The following is a 25,239-nucleotide window of genomic DNA, read 5'->3' as shown; positions in this document are numbered from 1 at the left end:
TGCCTTCCAAGAATGGGCCACTTTGGAGAACACATGACCCATAGTGCATGAATTCTGTTGGGGCTACCACATGCATTATGGAGCAGTACCTGTGGACTTGGTGGCAATAGGCGAAGTCGATGCTTCCGTAGATAGAAAGGAAGGTGTGGAGTCCAGCCAAGTTGTTTCAAAAAAGGATGATATTGGTGAAGACACAGTTGCTGTAAAAGGATATGTCACCCCAGTGGATATAAGTGGAAATGAGGCTCCAGGAACAGTGGATGTAGTAGTCATTATATTTAGAATGGAGTCCAGTGTGGGCTTAGGAATAATTAAAGTAGAGTGTGATGATGCGGCTGGAATTCTGCTCCATGAAGATGTTATTGTAGAGCTAGGCAGAGTCATGGCACCAACAGATAGAGTGTGGTCAGTTGTAGAAGGTGATATAGTCTTTCTGCTGAAGGATGAAGGATGAGGCACAGTCCTGGGGTTGGCAGTTATTGTGGTTCTGGAGGATGCCTCAGGGTGTGTGGAAATGTACACAATGTCATGTGTGACATTTATAGACATAGGGAGAGAAGTTGGGAAGCCAGTAGTGATACCACCCAGTGTAGGTGTAGGAATGGTTTGGGTGAGTATAGTGCTCATAGTAGCAGAGGGTAGTGTTGTCAAGTTAGTGAATGGGTGCGCTGATATCATGTCAGATGTCAGAAATGTTGATTTTGACACCTCTACTGTAGAGGAAGTCATAACATGAGGGGCATTAGATACAGTTGCTGGAGGGGAGCCAGAAGGGAGACTAGATAAGAGCCATGTCAGAATGGGTGACTTTGAAATTACAGATCCTGAAGTGGCACCAGAAAGAATTGATGGGAGTGTGGTCCCAGGAGTTACAGATGTGGTCATTTTCTGAAATGTGTGCTTAACGTCAGCCAATGTGGTAGTGATAGCTCTTAAAGATGTTGATAATGAAGGGTTCTCAGAAAGCCCATGGTTAGGAAGAATTCCTGACATAGGAACTGATGACATTGCCATGACATCTTTAGATACTAGACCAGTCTGAGAGGCTGTGATTGTTGACAAAGGCCGAGGAACAAGGTGTAGAGTCTCTGTTTCCATCTCATTGGATGTAGGTACATGAATAGTGGTAGAAATTGGAAACTGAGAACCTTCAGCTGTGGGCATGTTCCAGGAAGTCATAAGCAGAGGTTGGGTATTACTAGATGTCATTCTTGTTCCCAGAACTGGAAATTCAACCATTTGGGATGTAGGAGGAGGAGAGGTCTTTGGAGTAGAGATCTCAGCTTCAGTACTATGAGGTGAATAAAGAAATGATGTCAAAGAGGGTGGAGTTGCACTGGATGGGGTCCATGGAGGGTATGAAACAGGGGTATTCAAAGATGTGGCATAGTTTGTTAAGGAAGTCTTTTCTAACAAGGAAGTCATCTTTCTAGTATTAGAAGAAAGGTAATCGGTGGTTGTTTTAACATTTTTTGTGGGTCCAGAAGCACTCTTAAAGCTAGTCAGAGATGGGGAAACCTGAATATTGAAGGAAGTATGGAGACTATCTGCATGAGTAGGTGAAAGCATATTTTCAGGAACAGTGATTCTGGAATAAGTATCTGTGAGAGCTACCCCCGTACCACTATTCACAGTAGATAGGGACCTGTTAGTAATCCCAGATAATATGCCCAAAGTTGTAGCCTCATCTGCTTGTGATGACTGTTGAGTTGCTGATAGAAATGGTGAAAATGTGGTCTTTGGAATGGAGGAAATAGCTCCAGTGTTCTTAGAACTGAGTAGAGAGAAGGCAGTGGTGCCTACAAATGGAGTCACTATCCCAGCCATAATGGTGGTGGGAACGGTTTTTACAAAGGGCAAAGTTGGCTCTGTTGGAGAGAGAAAGGTTGTAGGTGTGATCCTGGAAGGTGCCTCTATCATTTCTGTAGTGAAAGCAGAGGAAACCATTTTGTTTTTTGAAGTAGGCCCAGCATATGTCACAGGTGTAACATCCAATGTAGATGCTTGCATGGTCATAGTAGTCCTGGGGGTAACTGAAGACAATAAAGTAGAGAATAACCCAACTGTTGTGGAAGTGTCAGAAGAGACTGTTGCAGGTGTGAAAGCAGAGTTATTAACTGGCATTGAGGACATCTCAGACATAGGCCCAGAAGTGGCTGTACAGGGACTTTTCAAACAACCTGGATGCATTGTTTTAGAAGATTTAGTTATCACTATTGGGGTAGTGTCAGAAACTTTTTTGGAGATGAAGGCAGTTACATTAACTGGCAATGAGGACATCTGGTAAATAGGAGTGGACGTTGCCATAGAGGATTCTCTAGGAAGCATTGTAGGTACATTTGGAACAGAAAAAGCTGTAGTGATCCTGTCGGAGAGAACTGTAAAACCATCATTATATAGTCCAGCTGTGGAAAGAGACAAGGACTCAGGGAAAGTCTGTGTGCTTTCAGAAATGAAAGAGGCAACTGAAGTCACCTCAGGTTGTGTCCTAAGTGAATGCAAGTGTGAAAAAGTTGTATTGATGTCCACAGGATTTGATATTCTTGCTGAGCTGGAAGTTGTGGTATCTACAAATGAAGTATCCTGGCCATATGAGACAGAGTGAGTCATATAGGTGGAGTTTACTATCATTTCCACGGTCCTGGGAGTATATGCTGGAAAGGCACTCGTGCTTTCCTTTTCAGGAGACAAAAAAGTGGTGATTGTCAGTGCTTGTGAGGGGAGAGCTGTTTTCCCAAGACTGGTAGACATTTCTGGAATGTGAACACCTACTGTGTTACTTGAGGTCAAGGTAGGTGTAATCTGTGTGCTTCCAGAAGTGGGAGATGAAGCCAAGTTTCCATCAGAGGGAGTCCCAAGTGGAATCTCTGAAGGCGAATGTGTTTGGTGACTGGAAGTTTTTGTGGTCTCAGGAAATCCTGTATCTGTCATTTCCAAAGATGGAGTACCCCGGGAGTATGAAATAAAATAATTCTTTGATGGGGACATTTCTGTCACCTCCATAGTTCTAGGGGTTTTTCCCAGGGATATGGTCATCTGGTCTTTGTCGGAAGATAAAATAGAGGTGCTAGTCACCAATTGGATGGACACTGGTGTGTGTACACGATGTGTGGCAGACGGAGAAATGTGACTGTTTACTGAAGTAGTAAACTTATTGGCAGAGATGTGTGAGGGTGTGGTCTCATCAACAACAGAGGTCTCTGTGGTGCCAGTAGCCAAGCTGGCAACATCTTCACCACCACTGAAAGTATGTGGGAAGCTGACAGCATAGGCAGAAGTCTCTTCTACTTGAGATATGGGTTGAGTTGCTTCTGGTGTAGACGTAGTTGAGATCACATGAGTGGAAGATGCAGGAAGAATGTTGTCAGGGGGAGGTTTTGAGCAGACGAGTGTGTGTGTAGATGGGGTTATTGTATCAACTGAGGTAGAGAAAAGGGTGGTCTCAGCCTTAGCTGTCACAGGAGTGGAGAGTCTCAGTGAAGGAAATGGTGTTTCTGTCAGAGAAGGAACTTCCATGGATGTCTTCCTGACAGAGATTACCGTGGCCTCTGAAGTGGTACGAATCAAGTCTCCATGGGTAGTCACAATATCACTGCTTGTGGAAGCAGTCTGATCCAAAGGTGGTACCAGTGCTGTGGTCATTGTAGTTGATGATAGATTTGAGACATGTGAGAGCACAGATGTAGAAAAAGCCCTGGCCAGTGTAGAAGGCTCAGACATGGTAACCTCAGTCTCCTCAGCCACCACAGAACTGCCATTAACTGGCAATGAGAACATATGAGTAACAGGCATAGGGGTTACTGAGGAATGAGCAGCTGTAGGCTGTGGAGGTAAGATACCATCAGACAAGGACGTAGCTGTCCTGTCTGTAGGGTTAGTGGAGAAACTGGTTTCTGATATCCTTGTGGTAGAAGCACCCAGTGGTTCACTGAATATATGTGTGCTCCCAGAAGTGGGAGATCCAGCTGAAATTCCCTCAGATGTCTCTGAAGTCCAATGTGCTACATAGGTGTGGTTAAAATTAAACATTTCTGTCATTTCATTGTATGAACTCCTAGGTGTGGTTTTCACCAATTTTGTCAAAAGCCAACTTTCTCTCACCTCAGTTGTTGCAGTTTTATTATCCAATGGGGTACTTAGCTTTTCTATATCAGGAAAAGAGGAAACAGTGACAGAAGCTGTCACCATTTGTGCTGATTCATCTGTCACTTCCAGCATTGTTGAAAATGGAGAAACCTCAGCCACTGCTGCTATAGTTGATTTTCCCACAAGATAATTGGAAGTTGCTTCTTTTCTTGTCACAGTGGCATTTAATCTTTGTGTTGTTGCTGACCTTGGTACAGGGGTCGTTGTATCTCCAAATACAATTGCACCATTTATTTCTGTTTGTGTGGTCTCAGAAGCACTTTCCTCAGTAGAAAAATTTGGTTGAATGCAAGCAAGAGTAGATACTATATCTACTGATGGAACAACAGTCTCCCTTGGTGTCAAAGGAAGTTCATTTGCAGGTTTTGTAGATATAGGTATTGTTTTTAGTAGTAAAGTGGTAAATTTAAATTCAGGCATATTGGTTATGGATGTGGTTCCAGAAACTATGGAGAAATTAGCAAACCATGGTGATGTCAATTTGGATACAGCTGTTGTATATCTGGCTGTAGTAGCATCATTGGTAGTGGTACCTTTGCCATCTGGAGATGCTTTCAGTGGGGTGATATTGGTAGTTGCGGATAAATGTTCTGTATGAGTAGTACTCTCACGAAATGCTGATGTAAAATTTTCATTAGGCACAAATGTGAGTATGGTGGTTGTGTTCATAGATGTCAGCAGGGTCTGGTCTGGCCTGGAAGTCCAAATGGTCTCATTGCTGGAGAACAGATGGGCAGCTTCATCGGTTGTGGATGTGGGACCTGACTCAGGTGCCTTGGATGTGGAAGCTGATCTAGTGGACATCAAAGTAAGCACGTGTCCATCAGCTGTAGGTGTATTCTGGGTGTAAACTCGTCCTGTGATTGTGGAGGAAAGCATAGCTTCAGCCACTGTAGATGCAAGTGTGATTTCAGAAGTTAAGGCTGTACGTGTAGCTTCAGCATCAACAACTGTCTGTACACTCTCAGTCCCAGTAAATGAAAAGGATGTTAAGAAGGAAAGGGTCTTAGAGGAGGTCTCTTTAGACATGGAAGTAGACATGACATCTTCCACTCTGGGTAAAGAGACATCCTGAAAATTTGTAGATGTCAATTCTGTTTCAGCTGTCCTTGGGGCAGGTGTGGTCTGAATAAGCCTGGTTGGGAGAGTCAATGAATGGACTGTAAATGCTATTTTCATATCAGTTGTTGCCAGTGGAAATTCTGTCTCGTTTCTAGGAAATACAGAATCTACTGGAGCAGCTGTGGAGATGAGCACAGGCTCAGGTGGGAATGCTGATGCAGTCCCAACATGAGTAGATGCAGGTGAAGTCTTTTCCACTGTATACCAAGGTACAGTTTTGGCAGCTGTAGATTCAATGAACTCCTGGCCAGCTGTGGAGATAGGGAGTGCCCCAGTATTTGTGGATTTTTGTTTGAGACAAGGTGTTGTAGACATAGATGTTGACTCAATAGTTGAAAATAAAGACGTTGTTTTCGTAACAGCCAACTGAGATTTAATTGCTGAAGTTGTAGATACAACTGAATTCTTGGTAAATCTGGATGTGGATAGGAAATTAGAAGGTGTAGGTGGTTGAAAGATTTCAGTAGTCATGGCTTCAGCCATTTTTGTTGTCTTAGTGCTTTCTGAAGATGGAGATTTCGTTTTTTTCATGGAATTGGTAGTATTGTCTATGGATATACTCTGGGTAGGCAGAGAGATGGCTGATGAAGTTGATAAAACATTCATTGCGAATGTAGCTGTCTCATCTACCGGTGTCTTTAAGACTTTTTGTGCAGTCATTGTTGCCAGAGGTGGAGATGTTGTATTGGAATATGATATGGTTGTGTTTGTGTAATCAGTTGCAAATATAGGTATGCTTTGAAACAACAGTGTAGAGGAATGTGCAGTCTTTTGTGGTTTTACTCCAGTAATTTGGGATGGAGTGGTCGTATCTATCTGTTGTGAAACAGTTGTACTTTTTTCTTGAATTGTCATATTTTCAGGAACAACTAAAAAAATAAGAAAGAATGTGTTATTTTGGATTCAGCTTTGGAAATTAGAGACAACTAGAAACAGCTCTATAATTTCTTTTCATTTTGTAAGAAAGTATCACAGATATAATCAGATCACTTGATTTTCCTTAAGATAATTTTCTACTCTCTAAGATCTCTATATGGCACTCATAACACCCTGGTTAAGTAACTGGTAGGAAGACATCCATTTTGTAGTATCTTCATGAAATATATAAACATTCCTGAAAAAGGGATGCATGCCACAGTAGTGCATTGATTAAGAAGAAGATTAGCTTTGGGAAAGGATCCAATTCCTTGAAAGATACAGCTATAAGAACTCAGTTAAGAAGAAACAGATAACTTGAATAGTCCTATATCTATTAAAGAAATTGAATTGTGTAGTTTAAAATATTCCAAAAAGAAACATCAACCTTAGATTCAAATGGATTAGTTTTAAGTTCTGGCTCCATCACTTTCACACCCATTACATAACCTTGGACTAGTTGCTTAACCTCTCTGTGCTTCAGTTTCCTCCTCTATAATATGAGGATTATAATAACACCTATCCTATAAAATCGTTATGAGATTGAGTTACTGTGCATAAAACACTTAGCATAGCTTCCTATATAGAGTAAGTGCTCAAAAAACAGTTGACTTTCACTTGGTCAAACTTCTATCAGTCATTTAAACACTAGATTGAAAATGTTTTAATCTGGAACTCCCAAATTAACATTTATTTAGTAGAAGTAATGAGTTGAAAATACTATTTTCATTGCTTTCCATTACACAACACACTCCTGCGTTTTCTCCTACTTCTCTGTCCACTCATTTTTAGACTCATCCTGTTTTACCTGACCAAAGCTTTGTCCCAGGACCTCTTCTCATTTGGCTGTATAGTTTCTCTACACCTAGGATTTCAATTTACACCTATACACAGACAAATCTCAAAGTTATATCTCTTGACCAGATCTCTATTTTGAGCTCCACGTTTATATAACCAATTGTTTACTTGATATCATTTCTTGGATATCTCATTAACACCTCAAACTCAACATTCTCCAACTTGAACTCATTAGCTTCTCTCCAAACTGGGTCCTCTTCTGGTATTCCTTTAGTGACCGGCCCTACACTATCATACATTAAATTATGCAAGCTCCAACTCTCTCTCTCTCCCTCTGTCTCCTTCATTCTCTCTCTCACCTGCCATAGCCAATCCATAATCTTGTCCTATTGATCATAGCTCCTAAATATCTCTTGGCTCACCCCAGTTTATCTCTATCTCCATCACTTACCACACTAACCGGTCACCATCATCTTTCACTTGGACTACTGCAGTAGCCTCCCAACTGAACTGTCTGCCACTACTCTTGGACCCTCTCTAATCTGTTCAATAATACAACCAAAATGATCTTTTTAAGTGCCAATCTGATCCCCTTCCTCTCTCTCTCTCTCTGACACACACACACACACACACACACACACACACACACACATACACACACACACATACACACACTGAGCTCTCTTTAGTTGCTTTCTATTGCTCATAGGATAAAAAGAAAATTTTTTCTTGATAAAGCATGTAAAGCTATGCATGATTTGGTCCCTCTCTATCTCTTCAGTCTCAATTTGTGCTAAGTCCCCTCTGTTTTTTTTTAGTCTTCCTCTTTTTAGTTCTCTAATACTTGGCATGCTCTTTCCCACTACAAGACCATTGCATTTGCTGTAACCTCTACTTAGAATGTTCTTCCCATCCTTCCTCATCTGATTAACTTCTGCCAATCCTTCAGTTCTCAGCTCATGCATCACCTCTTCAGGGAAGCCTACGTTCCCTGACTTCCATGACTAGCTCACACCAATCTATTTCAGACTCTTATGACACCTCATACCTCTTCTTCATGTAATGCATCATAGTTGGAGATTTACCTTTGTTTGCATGTGATTTTTAATGTCTCTCTTCCTTGCTAGACCACATGGACAGAGTCCTCATCTTTTGTTGCCCACCATTGTATCTTTAGTGTCTATCCCAGTGCCTGGCACATGGTAGATGTTTAGTATCTATTTGTAAGCTAATAGAATAACAGAAAAAGGCTTGGAATGATGTGAGAGCAATGTGAAGATTCCTATCCCTATATCTACTGGAAAGTAAGAATTAACAGGATATGATAACAAAGAGGTTTAAGAGATAAAGAAGAGAGAGAAATCTCAGAGAACTCAAAGTTTGCTTCTGGGCAACTCGGAGAATAGCGGTAATCTTCATAAAAACAGAAAAATTGGGAAGAAGCCTCACTCAGAAGAAAAACACCCAGTTAAGACGTGGATAAGTGGAATTTAGGATGATAGTGAATATCCAAGTGAAAATGGTACATAGTAAAATTCAAGACTGAGTCATGATCTTTCTCCAATTGAAATCACCAAAACATCCATATTTACTTTAGGGAAATTAGTATTTTGAGTTTATCCATCTGAGAAGCATATTACCTATGATGTAGGAATAATTGTGATAGTAGACAATCTACTGATTTGTTTCACTGTCTTGAGCATTAAAATTACTTATAATTTGCATATCCAGAAATTTTGAGGTGTGTGTAGGATGTTCTTCAGGATTTTGTGGTCATTAGCAAGTAGAATGAATAACAATCCTCCAACTGACTGTATAGATGAGTTGATAAAAGTACACACGTTTTTAAGGGGGAAAAGTCAAAGCTATATAAAAAGTACTTTTCCACTTAATTTTATGACATTTTTCCAATTACCACAGATGCACATTATGTTAGGCCTTATCAAGAAACTGGTATATTTCAGCAGCCAAATGTGTATTTCAAGCTTTATGCTTTCAAATTTGTCCATAACTTCACGTGAAAGGAGAATTGTCAGGATCTTCATTTCCAATTTTGTAGGTGGGTTTACACCAGCCAACTGGCTTGGCAAACCTCCGTGAAAGTGTCACTTCTAGCACATTTGAGGAGTGTGGCATCCTAGAGCCTGAAATCACTCTATGAATGCACTAATTGTTGAGAGAAGAGTTCACAATTCCCTCTCCTTTACAAAAGATTAATGATTGAACTGCATTCACTTTTTAGGAAAACAATAAAACACTAAATACCATAAAAGTCTAAGTTATCTTCTTTGATGCAGCATTCAAAGAGCACTATTGGAGTAATCCATAAGTAGTGGAAAACTCTTTCAGAAGACAGGGAATGGGAGTTAGACATGGTATTTTTATCAGAGAGGGCTGAGCCATAAATGTAGCAATTGTTATTAACACTTCCAGTAAGCATCTCAAGAAGGAATATAAGATTTAGAAAGATAAAAACAAATGAGTTGAGCCAAATTGCCAAGCAGGTGGCATTTTAAGTACCAGAGATCTCAAGAAATAATGCATGTTACATTGCTCTGTTTTAACCTAAAGCCTGGGTTTGTATATTTCAGCAAACCTTCCATTAAATCTTTCAGATGCAAGGTTTCTTCCAGAGGGACTGCTGTATCAAATTTTTCCTCTAAAGTCTGTATTAATAAAGACTAAAGTCTTCATTCATTAAAATCCCAGAATTTTAGAGCCAGGACTTGGAGATTATATTCAATCCTTTCATTTACAGATGAGGCCCAGAGAAGTGCAGTGTTGAGATGAGATTTTCACAGATGAAAGATTTAGAGGAGAAGTTAGACAGTATATAGAAATGCCTCCATTATCCAGCACTCATAAATGTATGCTCTCAATTTACATGGAAACACCCCAATCCGAGGAGAAACAAAGAAAGAAAGAGACTCTTTCGGAAGGTACCAAGGAGAAACAAAGTTAGATACTAAATGCCAAGTTCTGCAAGTGCTGAACACTGCAAGAAACAGCAATCACCCAAAACAGTGAAACAAACTTTAGAGGACAGCATTGCAATGCTAAACTAAAACATCAAGGTGACTTTGCTGGCCCAGGAATCAAAACTCAGTGGGGATCCCAAATTATGGACATTCCCTGATATAATATCTGCCTTGAATAATCATTCATATCCTAGATAAAGACAATTCAATCAAACAATCAGTAGCTTTTTAGAATCAGGATCCATTGGAATTAAAGATTCCTATAAACCTTAAGTCTAGAAATTAATTACAGTGGGTAATGATCTGGAACATTCAAGATCATTTTGTATAATGTAGGCTGCTACTGAATATAAATTTCTTTTATAACTTAATTTGTTTATTGGTGACCCTATTGTCTTAATCTGTACATACTTTTGTTTTTCTTAAATTCAGTAATTCAGACTTTCTGTGCACCTATCATTTCTAATGAGTGAGGTTCACTTTACTTCTGCTTCATCAATCTTTCTCTTTTCCCTATATGTGGTAGGGATTTTTTTTTTATCCTAAATGGCACACTTATCTCCATTGAATTTAATGCCTGTCCTTCTCAGAAAAGAAAATGTTGTAAGTGAGTAAGGTAGTTACAATGCCAGTGATATTATCTCTGTCATTTTGTCGCACCCTATCTGTCTACGCATACACACTCAAGAGCTTTTACTGCCCGAGAACTGATGTTAAAAGCAAATGCAGACTTCTCAACTGAACAAGATGGCATAGATCCACTTTTCCCTGCTCCTCCCCAAAAGGTACAACTATAAATCCTGGAAATGGTGTAAGAGACAACCAAAGGAGAACTATGAAAGGTGCTAAGAATAAAACAAACTGGTTTGGGACCCCAAGAGTAAAGGAACAACATAGTAGCAGTTATCTTCTCCCCCTCACCAAACCCAACATAAAAATGCGGCCCAGGACCTATGCTTCCTAATCTCCAACCTAGCAACAGAAGTCAGTCCAAGTAGGCTCATTCCCCTTCTGGATCAAATGGGAGTCCCTCTGACAACTTCAGGCAAGTTGGATACTCCAGCAAGGGGGACTGACTGGGCACCTTGCTAACAATAAGCAACCAAGAGAAGCACTCTCCTTCCCTACCAGGCCTGAATCTCCCCTCTCCACCAAAAAACACTGGCTGAACATAACCCAGTCTGGGAAGACTACTGTTTTTGCCAACCCAAGGTTTTCCTCGCCCACTCAGAAAAACCAAGGCAGGCAGACATAAGAGGAAAAAGGGAGCCAGTAATAGCAAGTGGCCTGATCTAGGAAGTCTCTTTGTCCCTGCAGTACTGAGATTCTCCTCCCTCACCCAGAGACACCAAGGCAGGCAGGGGAAACAAGAAAAAGGGACTCTCCAGCAGCAGGTGGCCAAGTCTACAAAAACTAGCCCAAGATTTTCCTTTCCTGTCCAGAGACTAGCGGAAGTCAAGAGGCATTGGTAGGGGGATGCCCCCACATCCATCCTCCTCTGAGAGACAGCTGGAGGCCTGGCCTAAGGAGATGCCTTCTGCTCCCCACCCAAGAAGCACCAGCAGAGACAGGTGGAAGCCTCAGGGGTACGAGATAAACCAAGCAAGATGAAGTAACATCACAAAGACTCTAAAAATTAAGTGGTATTTGGAAGCACAGCTCACAAAAATGGACCAAGACCTGTGTGGTAAGCCTAAACAGAATGACTGACTGCTAAAATAAAAGATTTAAATAAGACCCAGAATCTCCTAATTCACAAAATGTCCAGGATACAATTTTTTAAATTATCTGTCATATTTAGAAGCAACAAAATCACAACTTGAGTAAGAAAAGATAATCAACTGATGCTAAAACCGAGATGAATCAGACACTGGAATTATCTGAAAATGATATTAAAGCAATCATCATATAAATAATTCTGCAAGCAATTACAAATTATCTTGAAATGCAAAAAATAGGATCTCAGAAAAGAAATAAAAATTGTTAAGAAAGAATCAAGGTGATGGGTTCATTGGTGCAGCAAACTACCATGGCACACATTTACCTAGGTAACAAACCTGCAAATCCTGAACTTAAAATTTTTGAAATTATTTGAAAAAAAAAATGGGGCCAGGCATGGTGGCTCATGCCTGTAATTCCAGCACTTTGGGAGGAAAGGCAGACGTATCATCTGAGTCCAGGAGTTTGAGACCAGCCTGGCCAACATGATGAAACCCTGTTTCTACTAAAAATACAAAAATTAGCCAGACGTGGTGTTGAGTGCCAGATACTCAGGAGGCTGAGGCATGAGAATCCCTTGAATCCGGGAGATGGAGGTTGCAGTGAGCCAAGATCGCACCACTGCACTCCAGCCTGGGCAACAGAAAGAGACTCTGTATTGAAAAAAAAAAGGGACCAAATGCAAATTATAGAATGAAAGAAAACAAAACCAAATTTTTAAGATGAGCTGGATGGACTTAATAGTAGAGTAGAGATGATAGAAGATAGAACAGGTAAACATAATGATAAAATAATAGAATTCACCCAATCTAAACAATAGAGAAAATGCATTGAAAAGAAAAATGAAGATAGCCACTAGGACCTGTGGGACAATAACAAAATATCCAACATTCATATTACCATAGCCTTAAAAGAGAGGAGAAAGACAATGGGGCTGAATGTATATTAAAAAAAATAAATAAATAAAGACTAAAAGCTTCCCAAATTTGACAAAAGACACAAACCTAGAGATTCAAAAAGCTAAACAAATTCTAAGAAGGATAAAAGCCAAAGAAATCTGTGGCAAGGCACATCATAATTGAACTTTTGAAAACTAAAAGACAAAAAATTTTGAAAGTGGACAGAAAGAAACAAACATTGCTTATAGAAGAGCAACAACTTAAATGACAGATATCTCATCCAGAGAACTAAGGAGGCCAGAAGAAGCTGTCATAATATTTTTCAAAAGCTGACAGAAAAGAATTGTTAACCACGAATTCTATATACAGCAAAGCTATCTTACAGGAATAAAATGGAAATGAAAACATTCTCTGATGAAGGAAAATTAAGATACCTTGTCACTAGCAGACCTATCTTTAAAAGATTAGCTAAAGGAATTACTTCAAACAGAAAGAATTTTTTTTTTTAAAGAATCTTGGAGAATGAGAAAGAAAAAACGAGCAAAGGAAAGAACAAAAATATGGGTACAAAAAATAGATGATCCTTTTCCTCATGAGCTTTATAAATCATATTTGATGATTGAGACAAAAATTGTAACATCATCTGATATTTAAAACAACAAAATTTAAAAGTGGCTGGATATGGCAGCTCATGTCTGTAATCCCAGAAATTTGGGAGGTCAAAGCAGGAAGATTGCTTGAAGCCAGGAGTTCAAGACCAGCCTGGGCAGCAAAGTGAGACCCTATTTCTATAAAAAATTTTTTAAAAAAATAACTGGGTGTGGTGGTGCACACCTATAGTCCCAGCTACTTGGGAAACTGAGACAGGAGGATTGCTTGAGCCCAGGAGTTTGAGGTTGCTGTGAGCTATGATCATACCACTGCACTCCACTGCTCTCCAGTCTGGATGACAGAACGAGATCCCTTCAAAAAAAAATCTGAAAAGTGAGGAAGGTCAAAGGACCAAAATGGAAGTGAGGTTTCCATACTTCACTCAAACTGATAAAATGTTGACAACAGTAGGCTATGGTAATCACATTTTCATATTGTAATACCAAGTCCAACCACTAGGAAAACCATGCAAAGAGAAACTCAAAACCCCATAAATAAATCAAGATGGAATATTAAAGTATGCTCACCGCATATTCTCACTCATAGGTGGGAACTGAACAATGAGAACACATGGACACAGGAAGGGGAACATCACACTCTGGGGACTGTTGTGGGGTGGGGGGAGGGGGGAGGGATAGCATTGGAAGATATACCTAATGCTAGATGACGAGTTAGTGGGTGCAGCGCACCAGCATGGCACATGTATACATATGTAACTAACCTGCACATTGCGCACATGTACTCTAAAACCTAAAGTATAAGAATAAATAAATAAATAAATAAATAAATCATGAAAAAAATAAAAATAAAGTATGCTCAAGTAACCCATATGTTTCTATTTACAAAAGAATGTACTTTGAATATCATCATATAGGTAGGTTGAAAGTAGAAGAATGGAAAAATTATACCATGCAAGCAGTAAGTTTAAGGAAAGTAAAAATGGCTATAATAATATTCACTAGAGTACAGAGCAAGGAAAATTACTGGACTCAAGAAAGGACACTACATAATAATAAATGCATTGCTTCACCAGGAAGACATGGTGATCCTAAATGCATACATATCAAACAACAGAGCCTCAAAATACATGAAGCAAAACTGACGGAGCTGAAAGGAAAAATAGTAAATCCATAATTACAGTTGGGAATTTTAACACCCCTGTCTCAACAAGTGATAAAGCTACTAAACAGAAAATCAGCAGGTATATAGAAGTTCTGAACAACACAATCAACAGACTTTAGTTGATATAGAGCACTCCACTCAACAATAGCAGAATATATATATTTTTGAAGCACTCATGGAATATTCACCAACATAGACCATATACTGGGCCATAAAACAAACCTCATTTAAAGGAACTGAATTTATAAGACCGTTTTCTCTGATTATTATGAAATCAAACTAGAAATCAATTACAGAAAGACCATAGAAAAGTTCTAAACAACACACTTCTGCATAACCCATGAATCAAAGAAGACATTTTAACAAAAAAAATTAAAACATTGAATTAAATAAAACTATTTTAATCAAATTAAATTTAATTTTAAAAATTTGGGAGATGCAACTAAAACAGTGCTGAGAGGGAAGATTATAGCACTAAATGCATACATTTAAGAAGAGGAAAGATCTCAAAACAATAATCTCAGCTCCCACCTCAAGAGCCTAAAAAAAAACCCAAGATAAATCCAAAGCAGGAAGAAGAAAAAAATAATCAAGATCATAAAAGAACTCAATGAAATTAAAAATAAGAAAACAATAGAGAAAAATCAGTGGAGCAAATATGATTTTTTAAAATCAATAAAATTGATAAGCCTATAGCAAGACTGATAAAAGTAAAAAGAGAAAAGCACAAGTCGGTCACCAATATCATAAATGAAACAGAGAATATCACTACTTATTCTGCAGCAATTAAAAACATAATAAGAGAATATTATGAATAACTTTATGTTCACAAATTCGACAACTTAGAAGAAATAGACAACTCCTCAAAACCCATAATTTACCAAAGCTCCATCAAGAGGAAATAGACAATCTGAACAGCCCTATAGCTATTAAAGAAATTGAACTACTAATTTAAAAGCCTTCACAAAAGAATCTCCAGGCCCACATGATTTCACTGGAGTTTGCTGCCAAGGAAGAATTAATACCAATTTTATAGAATCTCTTCCAGAAAAGAGGAACAAACACTTTCCTACACATTTTATAAGGCCAGTGTCATCCTGATACTGAAATCAGACAGAGACAGTAAAAAAAAAAAAAAAGAAACCACAGACCAATATCTCTCCTGAAATTAAATACAAAAATCCTCAACAATATATGAGCAAACTAAATGAAACAATATATAAAAATAATTATATACCATGACCAAGTGGGATCTATTCCAAATATGCAAAGCTGGCTAAACCTTTGAAAATCTATCAGTATAACCCACAATATCAAGAAGATAAGGAAGAAAAATTATATCAACTGATCCAAAAACGGCATTTGACAAAAACTCATATCCCTTCATGATACAATCTCTGGGCAAGTTAAGAATAGAGGGGATTTTTAGCAACATGGTAAGGGGCATCATCAAGAAACCTACAGCTAACACCAACTGTAATGGTGAAAGATTGAATGTTTTCCAGCTAAGATCAGGAACAAGGCAAGGATGTCCACTCTCACCAGTGTGATTCAACCTGGTACTGGAAGTTAGAGGCACTCCAACAAGGCAAAAAAAAATTTTTTAAGGCATTGCAGATTATGCAGTAGTCCAGATAGAAAACCTCAAGCAATCTTCAAGAAAAAAATCTACCAGAATTTATAAATGAGTTCAGAATACAAAATCAACACACAAAAAGCAATCACATTTCTATGTCCTAAAAATGAACACACAGAAACTGAAATCAAAAGCACAAAGCTATTTATAATTGCTCCAATGAAAATGAAATACTTAGGTATACACTTAACAAAGCATGTGTATGTATCACAAAATGCTAATGAAACAAATCAAAGAAAACTTTAAAAAATGGAGAAGCAAACTGTGTTCACGGATTGGAAGATTCAACATAGTAAAGATGTCAGCTCTCTTCAAATTGATATACAGATATAATCCAATTCCTATCAATATTCCATCAAGGTTATATGCAAACAGACAAGCTTAGTCTAAAATTTTTACGGAAATGCACAAGTCCTGGAATAACTAAACCAATTTTTGAAAAGAAGAATAAGGTTAGAGGAATCACTCTACCCAATATTAAGGCTTTATGTAAAGTTACAGCAATCAAAATAGTGTGGTATTGGCAGAGGGATAGATACGTAGATGATTGGAACAGATGGAAAACTCAGAAATAGACACATAAAAATTTGCTCAACTGATTTTTGACAAAGGTACAAAATCAACTCAATAAAGCAAGGATAACCTTTTCAACAAATATTACTGAAGCAACTGGACATCGATAGACCAAAAAAGAAAGAAAGAAAGAAAAGAAAGAAAGAAAGAAAGAAAGAGAAAGAAAGAAAGAAAATGAACCTCAACCTACACCTCACACATCTTATGCAAAAATTGACTCAAAATGGACCACAGACTTAAATATAAAGTACAAAGCTATGGAATATTTAGAAAAAATATAGGAGAAAATCTTTGGGATCTAGGGCTAAGCAAAGAGTTCTTAAACTTGAGCACCGAAAGCATGACTCATCAAAAAAGTTAATTAATAAACTAGACTTTAACAAAATTAAAAGCTTTTGTTCTGTGAAAGCCCATATAAAAAGAATTTTTAGGCCGAGTGTGGTGGCTCATGCTGTAATCCTAGCACTTTGGGAGGCCGAGGCAGGTGGATTATTTGAGGTCAAGAGTTCGAGACCAGCCTGGCCAGCATGGTGAGACCTCATCTCTACTAAAAATACAAAAATTAGCCGGGCGTGGTGGCATGTGCCTGTAGTCCCAGCTACTCAGGAGGCTGAGGCACATGAATCACTTGAATCCAGGAGGTGGAGGTTGCAGTGAGCTGAGATCGTGCCAGCGCACTCCAGCCTGGGCGACAGAGCAAGACTCTGTCTCAAATAAATAAATAAATAAATAGATAAATAAATAAATACAAAAAGAATTTCTAAAAATCTACAGACTAGAAGGAAATATTTGCAAAAGATATACCCAACAAAAAATTAGAATATATTAGGGCTGGGTGCGGTGGCTCACGCCTGTAATCCCAGCACTTTGTGAGGCCGAGGCGGGTGGATCAGAAGGTCAGGAGATCGAGACCATACTGGCTAACAGGGTGAAACCCCGTCTCTACTAAAAAAAAATACAAAAAATTAGCCGGGCGTGTTGGCGGGCACCTGTAGTTCCAGCTACTTGGGAGGCTGAGGCAGGAGAATGGTGTGAACCCAGGAGGCGGAGCTTGCAGTGAGCCGAGATCGCGCCACTGCACTCCAGCCTGGGCGACAGAGCCGGACTCCGTCTCAAAAAAAAAAAAAAAAAAAATTAGAATATATTTTTTAACTTTCAAAACTCAACAATAAAATGAACAAACAACCCAGTTTTTAAAAAAGGGCAAAACACATGAACAGACATTTCACTGATGAAGACATGAAGATGGCACATAAGCACAGGAAAAGATGTTCAACATCATGAAGCATCAGGGTAATGCAAATTGAAAGCACAATAAAATATCACTACAAATTTACAAGAATGACTAAAATGAAAAATAGTGGCAACACCAAATGCTGGCAAGGATGCTGAGAAACTACATCCCTTATACATTGCTGGTGGAATATAAAGTGATAGAGCTACTTTGTAAAACTGCAAAACAGTTTTGTAAAATAGTCTGACAGTTTGTAAACAGTCTGACAGTTTCTTATAAAGCTAAATGTGCAAACAGTTTGGAGGTTCCTCAAAAAACTAAAAATAGAGCTACCATATGATCCAGCAATCCCATTGCTGGGTATATACCCAAAAGAGAGGGAATAAGTATTTCAAAGAGATATCTGCACTCACATATTTATTGCAGCACTGTTCACAATAGCTAAGATTTGGAAGCAACCTAAGTGTCCATCAACAGATGAACAGATAAAGAATATGTGGTACATATACACAACGGAGTACTATTCAGCCACAAAAAAATGAGATCCAGTCATTTGCAACAACATGGATGGAATGGGGAGTCATTATGTTAAGTGAAATAAGCCAAGCACAGAAAAACAAACATCACATGTTCTCATTTGTTTGTGGGCTACAAAAATTAAAACAATTGAACTCATGGATATAGAGAGTAGAAGGATGGTTACCAGAGGCTGGGAAGGGTAGAGGGGGACTTGGGGGAGGGGAAGGAGGGGATTAATGTGAACAAAAAAAAGTTAGAAAGAATAAGACCTACTATTAAGACCTACTATTAGATTGCACAACAGGGTGACTATAGTCAATAATAACTTAATTGTTTATTTAAAAATAACTAAACGAGTATAATTGGATTGTTTATAATATACAGGATAAATACTTGAGGGGATGGGTACCATGATATGATTATTTCACATTCCATGCCTGTATCAAAACATCTCATATACTACACAAATATGTACACCTAATATGTACCCACAGAAATTTAATTATTTTTAAAATTAAGAAAAAAACTAAACATGCAACTACCATACAGCCAAACCATGGCATTTTTCCCAGAGAAATAAAAACTTATGTTCACAAAAAATCCTGTACACAGATGTCCATAGCAGGGATTTTTTTTATAACAGCAAAAAATTGGAATCAGCCCAAGTGTCTTTCAACAGGTGAATAATTGAATAAACTGTAACATATCCATACAATGGAATACTACTCAGCAATGGAGATGAGTAAACTATTGACACACTCAACAACCCGGACGGCTCTTCAGAGAATTATGCTGAGTTTTTAAAAAAAAAGGTAATCCTAAAAGTTTACATAATGTGTGATTCCATTTATATAATATTGTTGAAATGACATAATTTTAGAAATGGGGAACAGATTAGTGTTGTCAGGGGTTAGGTATGAAGCAGGGTAGGGGGAAAGGGTGGGAAGGAAGTAGGTGTGGTTATAAAAGGTCAGCATGAGGGATCCTACTAGTATTAGAACTGCTCAGCATCAGTATGCTGGTAGATACACAAGTTTACCCAGTTGATAAAATTGTATAGAACTTAATACACAGACATAAATGAATATAATAAAAGCTAGAGAAATCTGAATAAGATTGGTGGGTTGTATCAATGTCAATGTTCTGTTTGTTATGCTATAGCTTTGCAAAATGTCACCATTAGAGGAAACTAGACAAAGTGTACAAGAATTTCCAACTGCATGTGAATCTACAATTATCTCTCAATAAAAAATTCAGTTAATAAAAAGTAAATGCCCAGCCTAGGCAACATAGCAAGACCCTGTCTCTACCAAAAAGTAAAATAAAATAAAATAATAAAAAATAAATTAAAATTAGCCAGGTACGGCGGTACACATCTGTAGTCCTAGCTACTGGGGGGGGGGGGTGGCTGAAGCAGGGGGATGGTTTGAGCCCAGGAGGTCAAGGCTGCAGTGAGCTCTGATTGCACCACTGCACTACATCCTGGGTGACAGAGTGAGACCTTATCTCAAAAAAAAAAAAATCAAATGCAAAAGCCGGTACTGTGCTTGAGCAATGACTGAATATCCATCTATTCACACTGGACAGAAGCCGTGAGATCAGGCCTCCATCCTTGGAGGGCTCACAAACATGATTTGCCATATTCACTTTGTTCCTGTTTGTGAAGAAGTGATCACTTGCACAAATAATTTGCATAAGCCTTGCTGTCTCTGTATTTTAAAGTGGAGATAATCCATGCTAATTCACAGGGGTCTGTGGGCTTAATTGCCATTTGCTCTTTCACTCTACACAAAATTGTATTATTGTAATCATTGGGAGCTGGAGAACAGAGGTATAGAGTAGCTGAATATTTATGAGGCATTTTGTTGCAGATGTACCTGCCAACAGAATGTTAAGTAGAACATTTTCTAAGGCACCAAATTCTGGTTGTGATTTGGGTATATCACCTCATATTAAATCTATGTGTCGTTCTAGCCCACATATCACATCTGGTTTTTCTTTCAGTCAGGACCTCTATAAATATAATTCAGCATGTTGATTAGATTTGTGAGAGATAATGGTGACCAGAAACTGCCACAGACAGATCTGCCTGTGGGGTAGAAAAATATGAAATGAGTATCTTTAAGGTGAAAAGGAAACTTTTTTTTTTCAAAGTGGTGTCTGCATTCAGTTTCCAGGCAAAAGCATGAAAAACGAATGCTGCAATAGACAGACAGGCTAGAGCTTCTATCTCTGAGTCTATAGAGAATGTCATCCTGTGAAGGAGAATACAAATAAGAAGGCTTTGAGTGAACTACAAACAGCTCATGCTTACCTTTCGTGATGAGGAAGGAGGGTAGCACAGAGAATTGATGTATGAGGGCAAGACCAAATTGCCTTTTAGCTAGTAGAGCCCATCACCATGAACTTTTCCTATCAGAGCTGATAATTGGATAGAGGAATTAATAGTGAGCCAAACAAAGTCCTTTATAAAGGACATAGACCATATAATCCATCTCTGCATATTTTAAGAATAGTCAATTCATAAACTAATTCAAAGAAGCTGGAGCATTAGACCAATTAACAAACCTCAGCAAATCAATGACCCCGCAGATATAGGGATGCTATGCTTTGATACAGTGTAGATTTCCCAGGATGAACTCAGTTCAGGTTATTTCATTCTTTTCAATAGAAGGGATTTCTTAAATGCAGATCTAAAAGGAATTTAATCTGCATGTCTTTGGAAGACTCTTTTTCTTCATACATTCACAGGTCAAAAAAATGCCTCCAAAAATATTATTAAATTTTTAAAAGATGCAGAAAAGGATGCATATAATGATGAACCCAACTGTGAAAAAGAAAAAAATATATATTTACATGGAAATTCAAGTTTTACATTTTTTCCTCAAGGATATATAAGAAATTATTAACAATCATTGCTTTTGAGGAGAGACATATAGAGTAAAAGACTGAAGTGAAAGGAGACTTCAGATTTATACTTTTATGTATTTTTAAATCTTTTACCGTATATATCTAGTAATTTTACTTTTAGAGGTCAATTAATTTTTAGTGAATAGTTACATTAATAAAATAACTAGTAAAAATGATAAATCTGTTTAAATTGTAACAGCTTATAGGCTTTTACTGAGAAATTCTACCCTTAGGAACGCGTCTTACAAAATTGCAAACCTAAATGTACCAAGATGTGTGTATAAGGAAATTTACTGTAGCATTATTTGTAATTGCAAAAAATTGAAAGCAACTTAAATGGCCATCAATGATGGGCTAGTTAAATAAATTATGTTACATGTAAATTATGTTGCATGGAATATATGTAGCCCTAAAAACAGATCTAAATATACCTATGTGTCTGTCCATGATAGTATTAAGTTAAAATAAATCAAGTTGCAGAATAACATGTATGTATATATTATTATTATTATTATTATTATTATTATTATCATTTTATTTCCCACTCTGTCCTTTTTATTTTATTTTATTTTATTTTATTTTATGTTATTTTATTATACTTTAAGTTCCAGGGTACATGTGCACAACTTGCAGGTCTGTTACACATGCATACATGTGCCATGTTGGTGTGCTACACCCATCAACTCGTCATCTAACACTAGGTATATCTCCCAATGCCATCTCTTTTTAAAAACTGTACACACTCATGCACATACATGCACACACGTATTACAAACCCATGGAAAAAATTTTTTAACAGACACCTCTGTGAAGAGGATAGTGAAGGGTAGGTTTTACTTGATATTTCATATGCTTTTGTATTGTTTAAATATATTTTATTCACAAACACATGTATTACATTTGTAATTTTTAAAAATAAGTAAAAGGTGCTTAAAACTACTTGAAAACTAAATTTCTAATGACTAGAAATTTCAGTTATTATTTATCACCATGTTGTTTAATATTCCAAGACATTTCCAACTATAGTGAATACTTGTTTATTAAACCCAGGTAGGGTTCATGTTTTTCAGGCAATGTTCCCCAAAAGCCTTGTTCTCATGAATATATAAATATATATATATATATAATTTATGTGTAAATAGATTTATTGAGATTTGTAACCTAGCAATGTACTCATTAAAATTTATTTTTTAAAGGTCATAATCCTGCTATGGACCATAAATATCAATTTATTAGGCAAAAGCTGAAGCTAGACATGTTGCAATCACTCATATTTATTCACATATTGCCCCCTTTGTCCCAGATATCATACAGCCAAAATCGAAACAGGTGAAATTCTATGGTATTTTACAGATCCTTCAGTGGTGAGGCAGGCAATGACTGCAGCTAGTAGCCTAATTTCCCCAGGTGAATTATCAAACCAGCCATCACCTCCAAAGGAAGCTTCCAGACATAGTAATATAGCATAACATTTTGGGGGCCACAGACTCACTTGAGATAGTCCTGTATGGTGGGAGGTGAAAAGAACACGTGCTTTGCAACCAGACCAATCTGTTCAAATCCCAGCTACACTACTTATTTGATTGGTGACATTAGGCAATTTACTCAACCTCTCTGAGCCCCTATTTCCTTTTTATAAAATGCCTGGCACACGGTAAGAACTTAGTAAAAGGCACCGATTACCATAATATGTTAGCTTGTGATGGAAACTATAGACTGCACCCTCTGAAAAAAAATCTGCCCTGTATTTTTAGGGTGTTGTAATTTCAGGGGCTTTGTCAACTCCTTCAAGGCCATTCCGGCCCCTAGATTAGGAACTCTTGGGTCCAAGGTTTGGAAAGAACACTTGAAGAGATCTGAATAGTAGAGAGAACATTTACTACCTTTTTTGTTTGTTTGAGGTGATAATTTCCTTGTTTGTTATGTTAGATTGTGCATTATGCCCACCATGATTCAATCAGACCCAGAGGATGGTCGTCCATTAAAAAGTGTATGAAAGAGGCCGGGTGCAGTGGCTCACGCCTGTAATCCCAACACTCTGGGAGGGCGAGGCAGGCAGACCACTTGAGGTTAGGAGTTCGAGACCAGCCTGGCCAATATGGTGAAACCCTGTCTCTACTAAAAATACAAAAATTAGCCAGACGTGGTGGCACGCGCCTGTAGTCCCAGCTACTCGGGAGGCTGAGGTAGGAGAATTGCTTGAACTCAGGAAGCAGAAGTTGCAGTGAGATGAGATGGCACCATTGCACTCCAGCCTGGGTGTCGCAGTGAGACTCCATCTCAAAAAAAAAAAAAAAAAAAAAAAAAAAAAAGTGTACAAAAGAGCAAAATAAAAGAGGGTTGTCTAGTACTTTAACACAGCATTTAGATTTAGCTATCTATCCACAAAGTGGTAGGAAAACTCATGGCCATTCGCTGGCCAGATGTGGTTTTAAAAGACCACTGCTGAGCACATGGATATAAGGCCATACTTCCGGTTCCTTAGATCAAAGATAAAGTTACTTTAAACTGCTTTGGGTGAGCTGTTCAGGCTTAATCTACTAGTCTCTATCTCAGTTTTGTAATCAGAGCCAGCTAGGAATATTCTCTTTTGTTTTTAAGGCCCCAGAAAAGAGAAAAACCAAATATCTTTGGGTAGTAGCACAAAGGAATAGCTTTCCTGTTCCTTTGCATTGGTCTAATCTCAGAGAAACAGAAATCCCCTGGAATGTGCCTCTGCCGTTAACTCAAACAGCATCCAGACTGTTGGTGAAAACATATCCCCTTAGTCTGAGAGAGCCCTTTTAGGCATGGATCTAGCCCCTATTCCTTTCCTAACAGCTTCCTCCTGGAAAGAAAAAACCCATAAGAACAGTCAATAATACTCCTTCAAGAATAAGTGAATATTTCGGGAAATGCAAAAAAAAATCTTGTCTTGATGCTATTATCACTGACTACCTGTGCTAAAGACTGCTGCTGCTGATAGTGGAGAGGACTGGATTTGAGAGCAGAGTGGTATTATGCAGAGAAAAGCAATCTCATCTTTCCTTCCCCAAACTCGAGAGGACACAAATACAAGTGTAATTCCAAGAAGCCAGTTTCCTTACAAGAACTCCATTCCAAAGAGTTCTCCAATATCATAATTGCTCTCAGAAGAAAAAACGAATTGGTTTATAAATATCATTCCCCACTAAAAGGAATAGGGACGCCTTAGTAAAATGACTGCTCCTTGGGCTGACCAGAAAACATACAAGAAGAGCCTGGAACATCTTGTTGTGCCAGAGAGTAAGAAAATGCTCAAAGAATGATGGGGAACATGTCAAAAGGACACAAGAGCCAGATTGAAAAACTCTCACTGACCAACCCTGGGCCAATTTGAACATCAAAATAAATGATAGTAACAGATTGTAACCCATTGAATAAAATGAGAATCCATGAGTTCATGTTCAAATAAATAAACACATAAATAAGGTTGGGTGTGGTGGCTTACACCTGTTATCCCAACACTTTGGGAGGATGAGGCAGGAAACCCACTTGAGCCTACCCAGAAGTTAGAGGTTACAGTGAGCTATGATCATGCCACTTCACTCTAGCCTTGGCTAGAGTGAGACCCTGTGTCTTAAATAAATAAACACATAAATATGGAGGAAGAAAAAGCTCTTTCTTACAATAGAATGCCAACTAATAAATGTAAAAAAATGGAATTTTAAACATCATTATTTTGCAAACATCATAGTGATTAGTGAATCAGGCAAGAATCATGAATAGGTGTAAAACCTATTGGGTGAAAGTATGGTAAGAAGGGGATAGTTACATAACCTCCAAATATCTCCCCAGAAATTACTCAACAATTACAAAGGAAAAAATAATAACTTTATGGTGCAGAAATCTGACAGACATCACCAAAATCAAGTGATCAAAGTTATTATGAATAATGAGACAAATTGTCACCGTGTGTCTACTGATGTGATGCACTAAGAATATAACATCATTTCTGTGGTATTCTTACCAAAAATTCATAGCCTGAATCTAATTATG

General features: G+C 38.1%; 1 protein-coding gene across 1 annotated transcript in view; it reads right to left on the bottom strand.

Annotated features, from left to right (window-relative positions):
* Window positions 1-25,239, bottom strand: part of ADGRG4 (adhesion G protein-coupled receptor G4) — a 121,430-nt gene that overhangs the window by 73,101 nt on the left and 23,090 nt on the right. Inside the window, exon 6 of the mRNA XM_002832161.3 lies at window positions 90-6,137. Within this exon, the coding sequence (XP_002832207.3) occupies window positions 90-6,137 (6,048 nt within the window). The remainder of the gene's footprint in view (window positions 1-89; window positions 6,138-25,239) is intronic.

Source organism: Pongo abelii, chromosome X, assembly GCF_028885655.2.
Source record: "Pongo abelii isolate AG06213 chromosome X, NHGRI_mPonAbe1-v2.0_pri, whole genome shotgun sequence".
Classification (NCBI taxonomy): Eukaryota; Metazoa; Chordata; class Mammalia; order Primates; family Hominidae; genus Pongo; species Pongo abelii.
The sequence above is the reverse complement of the archived record's forward strand: the minus strand, read 5'-3'. Positions and strand labels throughout refer to the sequence as shown.